General features: G+C 37.8%; 1 protein-coding gene across 1 annotated transcript in view; it reads right to left on the bottom strand.

Moving 5' to 3' along the window:
- Positions 1-762: 762 nt before the first annotated feature.
- LOC106936242 (sodium- and chloride-dependent GABA transporter 2-like) overlaps positions 763-5782 on the bottom strand; it is a 19767-nt gene continuing 14747 nt past the window's right edge. Inside the window, exons 9-13 of the mRNA XM_015017102.1 lie at positions 4323-4447; positions 3844-3956; positions 2908-3045; positions 2662-2764; positions 763-875 (exon numbers count right to left, since the gene is read on the bottom strand). Coding sequence (XP_014872588.1) covers positions 763-875; positions 2662-2764; positions 2908-3045; positions 3844-3956; positions 4323-4447 — 592 coding nt within the window. The remainder of the gene's footprint in view (positions 876-2661; positions 2765-2907; positions 3046-3843; positions 3957-4322; positions 4448-5782) is intronic.

Genomic DNA, 5782 nt, shown 5'->3' with positions numbered 1-5782 from the left:
AAAAAAAAAAAAAAAAGTTTTTCTTGCAGTTTGAGTTATTGAAACATAAAATATTTCTAACTTTATTCTGTGCCTTCCTTTATAACTGAGAAACCATGGCGATTTCTATTACCAATTTCTTCTGCTTCTGTTTTTTGTCAGACATAAATCTTTCAGGGTAACAAATTTTAACAAAAAGGAACTGAATTATTTGTTTATTTGCATCTCAATTTATTTCTAACACTGTATAAAAATGACTTAAGATGTTAACCTGTTGGTCTCAGGTTGTCATTCACAATGACAGGGGTGTCAAACTCCAGTCCTCAAGGCCCGCTGTCCTGCAGTGTTTAGATGTGCCACAGGTAAAAAACAGTGGAATGAAATGGCTTAATTACCTCCTCCCTGTGTAGATCGGTTCTCCTGAGCCTTGCTAATGACCTAATTATTCTTTTCAGGTGTGGTGCAGCAGAGGCACATCTAAAAGTTGCAGGATAGAGGCCCTTGAGGACTGCAGTTTGACACCCCTGTCACTAGAGGACCCAAATTTGGGAAATCCGCAGAATGTGCCAATCTTCGTATCTGAGATCGTCAGAATAATCTTCTACTGAAATAATTATTAGAAAAGGCTCTATTTTTATCAGCCTATGTTAGATTGGATAGTGTATCATTTTTTGGACTTTGTCTGCCTATCTTTGTCTTCTATTAGAATAAATTTGATGACCTGGAACATTTAAGTGTGACAAAAATAGGAAAAAAACTTACTTTCTTCACACTTTGTACCATTTACTGACTCACCAGACACACAGTAGGTGTTACGTAAAGCCAGCAAATCTTCATCAGAGGCCATGGACGGTAACCAATCATGTCTTCGATGTTATCATAGAGACGATCTGCACCTGTTCAGGAAGATCAGAAACCAAAACATTTTGCACAGAGCACTAAATTCAAATTTTAAGGCACATCTAAAGTCAGATGGATTAAATCTTGTCCTTCACATTAAACTGAAACAAGAATGCCTTTAATAGTATACTAGCAATGTGCGCACATTTGCATATAAAATCTCAGTGGCAAATGCAATTTTGATAAATGCTGCACAGACAGTGTGTCTCTCTGGAGGTAAAAGGAGATCTGATCATGTCATACACACCCTGAGTCAGAAATTGATCCAATAAATACTCATGTTTTAATTTCATATGAAATATTTTGCATGTTTTTGTTACTTTATTTTCACTGTGGTTACAAAGATTGTGATTTAAATTGCATTTCCTGTTTAGTTGCTATGCATAATTTTGCCAGATTAACCTATTTTTTATTTTTTTTTTTTGCATTTGCCCTTTAGAGTTAAATTACAATGAACTAACACTTCACACGTGTCAAGCTATCGCAGGAAAGTCCACTGTAAGCTGGAACACGATCAGAAATTTTTTTTTAAGACTGCTGACTGACCGCAGCAGCCACTGCCTGTGGACACGCGGATCAGGACGGCTCTCTATGGGGAACAGCAGTAGGTGGAAGACGCTGGAGAACCTGAACAGTCCTCAGCGAACGGCGCCGGGTCTTGCAGCACATCCGGGATAAGATCACAAACGCATTCCAAGAACCACTGAGATTCTGTAACCTAATCATGCAGCTTTCTGAAGCAGCGGTGGAGTCAGAGCTTCAAACATGAGGTCATTACTGTCCGAAACCATCAGCGTTATCTGTGGCATTTTAATAAGGCCTTATCTAAAGCACAGTTATTAAATTTTCATATACTTTGATGTGTCAGCAAATTACATTAACCTGTTTTGTGACTTAGTCAGTCACGGACATGACAAATACAACTAAAACTGTTGGTTCTAGGTGCAAGTGAAGAATAAGAAAATCAGGAAGTTTTTTGGTTAAAGTTACTGAACTCATTATTAATCTGCAGAGCTGCGCATCTCTGCAGCTCCTCCAGAGTTACCACAGATTTCTCACCTTATTCGTTGGTCCTTTACAGAGTAGTGATGTATTGACATTAAATTGAGATCCATTTACTAATTAGGTGACTTCGGAAGGTAATTTGTTGCACTGGGTTTTATTTAGGGGCATCAGAGTAAAAGAGGTTGAACACATATGCATAACAATATAAAGGTTTCCTTCAACCTTGCATTATTACACTTCATTTTATCAGATAAAATCCCAAAAACTACTTTATTGAGACAAAGTTGTAGCAAGTTGTGGCATGACAAAATACACAAAAACATTGTTTTTCAAAAGCATAAATGCTTTTTCAAAAGCATAAATGCTTTTGAAAAACATTTGTTTATTCTTGAGGGAGTAAAGTGTTTTTTTTTGTTTTTTTTTGTACAGCTCTTCATAAGTACATCTATCACGTGTTTACTTACTTAAAAAAAAGAGAGACACAGGAAACCTTGTGTCTGTGTTTGACCTCAGCTGCACCACTCCACATATTTCTTAAAATTGAGTTTTTAAAATCTCCCCGTTGCAAAGCCTCTTTAAAAGCCTACGGGGTTGTTTTCTGGCCAAAGAATCTGTTTACAAGTTGTGCAAATGCAGCAGGAAATCTCAGGTTTTGGAAAGTATCAGTGTGAATAGCGCCATGTTTATGGTAGAGAACCACAAAGCCAACAACAAGTCGCTGATGTTCGTGATTTGCTGAAAATAGGCAAATGTTTCAGGACTGATTGCGTAACTTACCATATATCCATCCAATTGCTATGGATTGACACACTGAAAGTAGGAGAAGATTATTGCCGCTGCAAACATAATGATCAAAGAGTTGGAGGAAATATAAGCCCCCCTGCAGGAAGAAGAAAGGCTCACCGTCAGGTCAAACACAGAAGCAGAAGACTCAAATGTCCAAATGTTCAGAAACTCACACTTTCCAAACAGAAAGCTTAGTTATCGGATTGAGTGTGTTTGTTGACAGCACTGAGTTCTCACCTCTGTGACGAGAAGGAGGCCGAGAAAGAAGCAAACAGCGCAGAGACAAAGCAGCAGCAGTTCTCTGCGATAAGCTCTTCGAAACACAGAGGGGAACATATCTGTCACTGAGGTCATCAGGCACTCCAGGCTCACAAACTGATGAGACAAACACACAAATTAAAAACTAACAGACGTCACAAGATTAAACTAATATCAGACTTTTTGACTTTTTAATTCAGACGAAGTTGGGATAACGGTGTTTCCATCAGGCATCTAGATGGGCTGTGTAACACAGATGGACACGTTGAGAAGGTTTCCAGTATTTCCAGATTTTAAAAAGGCTCTTTTCTTCCTCCTAGCAGCTGTTAGACCATGTTTGATTTTGCTGCTTCCAGCAAAATCAAGACGTGTTTACATACATGCTGGCATTTGCACAGTCATTTTTCAATAGCATTTATGCTGTTAATGCACATCCGTTTGTCTGTGCTGCACTGATCATGCTGTATTATAAATTCCCTGTTGTGTTATTATTATTGAACACGCATGAACATTATGTACACTGAAAAAAGTCATCCGACTCAGCTGCACATTACTTGGATTGTAAATAGAATATTAGTAATTTTCTGATCTTATTTAGTATTTTCTGAGAACCAGAACTTTTGGTTTTGCATAGGAAACCCAATTATGAGCACAGAGGCCATTAAAGATTTTCTTTGAGGTATCTAACCTGTGTTTACCATTTCTGTGTATCCTTTATATTGCAAATGTTCTTATCTTATAGTTTATTTTCTCTTGTCATGTACTCAGTTGTATTTTATGTCAACACACATACAAACAAACAACAAAAAAAGAAAACATGAGCAGAGTGCTAACCATTGGAGCCAGCAAGCAGTGAAAATAATCCATGTTTGATAAATAAATAAATAAATTCATTGGGATATTGTCAACATTTACCTGTGTGTCTGCACCCAACAAGATGACCATGACGAAGAAACAAACAGCCCACAGCTGAGGCAAAGGCATCATGGCTACAGCACGAGGATAGGCAATGAATGCCAAGCCGGGTCCTGTTGGAAATAGTGCAGTATATTAAAATGCAAAACAAAAAAATAACTGTCATTTTCACCCTACGTACTGGAAACATGAAGTCAACAATGAGCTGCAAGACTGGGGATAAGTAGCTTAATGACTATGTGCTTAAGTTTCTCTCTCTAAATATCTCAGTATATTTATTGGGACCTACACTAAAATCATGTAATATCTGATTTCAGAAATATTATTCTAGTAATGTTTGAGTTCAGCATATTTAAAATTTTACTTTCCCAAACATGTTCAAACCATGATGTTCTCTGAAATCAATAATCCTGCATATTAAATCAAAGTGGTACTGATCACGGGTGTGTTAGATTTTCAAACAAAAGCGGACGTCTCACCAGAAGCAGCCACCTGGGATATCGGCAGTCCTTGTTCATATGACATAAATCCCAAAACAGAAAAGATGGCAAACCCAGCCACAAAGCTAGAGCCGCCGTTCACCAGACACAGAACAAATGTGTCCCTGCGGATGCAGACCACAATATTTCTCATGTTTGAAAACAAAACTAAACAGACGAAAAACAATTATAAATTCCACAGAAAATACGTCATATAGTTGATTGCAACATTTAAAATGTGTTTTCAGCTCTAACAATTTAAGGTTTTAAATTATACAGTTTACTAATGAAAATAAAGAACATTCAAGTTACTTTCCCAGAACTTATAATGTAGTTTTAGATTCCTTTCCAAATTACTTTCCCTAATTACTTTATGGTAACTTTTCCGTGGCTCGGTGTTCACCAGCCGACACGGACTGAACGACTTTGTTCACTTCCTTTGCTACTGTTGATAAAGTTACAGACAGACTACAATTATAAAACAGAAAATAGACATCATCGTTCACAACTTCTCCTTCTGTTCGCTGATTGGCCCATTTCAAATTCTACCAGAGGAATCCAGGTGAATGGGAGAAAGTCTAGACCAGGGGTCCCCAAACTTTTTCCTGTGAGGGCCACATAACTTTTCCTTTCTCTGGTGGGGGGCCGAAGTCAGTTTGTAACAGAAAAAGTGTGACGATTGCAGAAGTGCCTAAATGTAAAAATTTATTGTTTTCCAGAAAGCACAATCAAATAACCCTCTATGGGTTCTTCACAGGAAAAAATCCAGAAAATGATACTATTTATCATTCTCTTCCGCTCCAGGTTTTCCACAATTCAGAAGAGGGGGGCGGACACCCAACATTTGAGTAATAACAGGTCAAATGAATATCACATTTATTACGGTTGAAAAAGAAAAAGTTGCCAAGTTTAGATTTAACTGAACTGATTACAGTAGTTTTCGAACGGTAACTGTAACGGTAAAAGTCCTGATCCTTCATGTCTGCTACTAGCATGTGCTAAATGAAAATGGGCTCTTTCTTCTTCTTCTTGTTCTTTAGATTTCAACAGCAGCTTGCATCCATAATTGTTGCACTACTGCCACCTACTGGATCCTAATATCTATACCTCAAATTCTCATAATGAAAACGAAAAATCTTCTTTTTCCCCTCAATGCTATTTAACTGATCAACAACATTCTCAAATTTCAATTCCCTATTAAAACCTAATTCCATTTTAATGGGCGCTTTCTTCTTTTATTTCCAATTTTGACTTCCATTTGATTCACTTCCTGTTAAAGAGCCCCCTGGTGGTTGAAGAAAAATCCACATATAAGCCGCACTGGGCTATAAGCCGCAAGGTTCAAAGCTTAGGAAAAAAGCAGCGGCTTATAGTCCGGAAAATACGGTATATGAAAAAAAATCTGAATGCTCTCTGGTATTGTTCAGGGGGCCGGATCCGGCCCGCAGGCCGTAGTTTGG

Source organism: Poecilia latipinna, unplaced genomic scaffold, assembly GCF_001443285.1.
Source record: "Poecilia latipinna isolate Pla-1442-1.1 unplaced genomic scaffold, P_latipinna-1.0 Scaffold2104, whole genome shotgun sequence".
NCBI classification, from domain to species: domain Eukaryota; kingdom Metazoa; phylum Chordata; class Actinopteri; order Cyprinodontiformes; family Poeciliidae; genus Poecilia; species Poecilia latipinna.
Note: the sequence above shows the minus strand (reverse complement) of the source record. Positions and strands in the feature narration are given on the sequence as shown.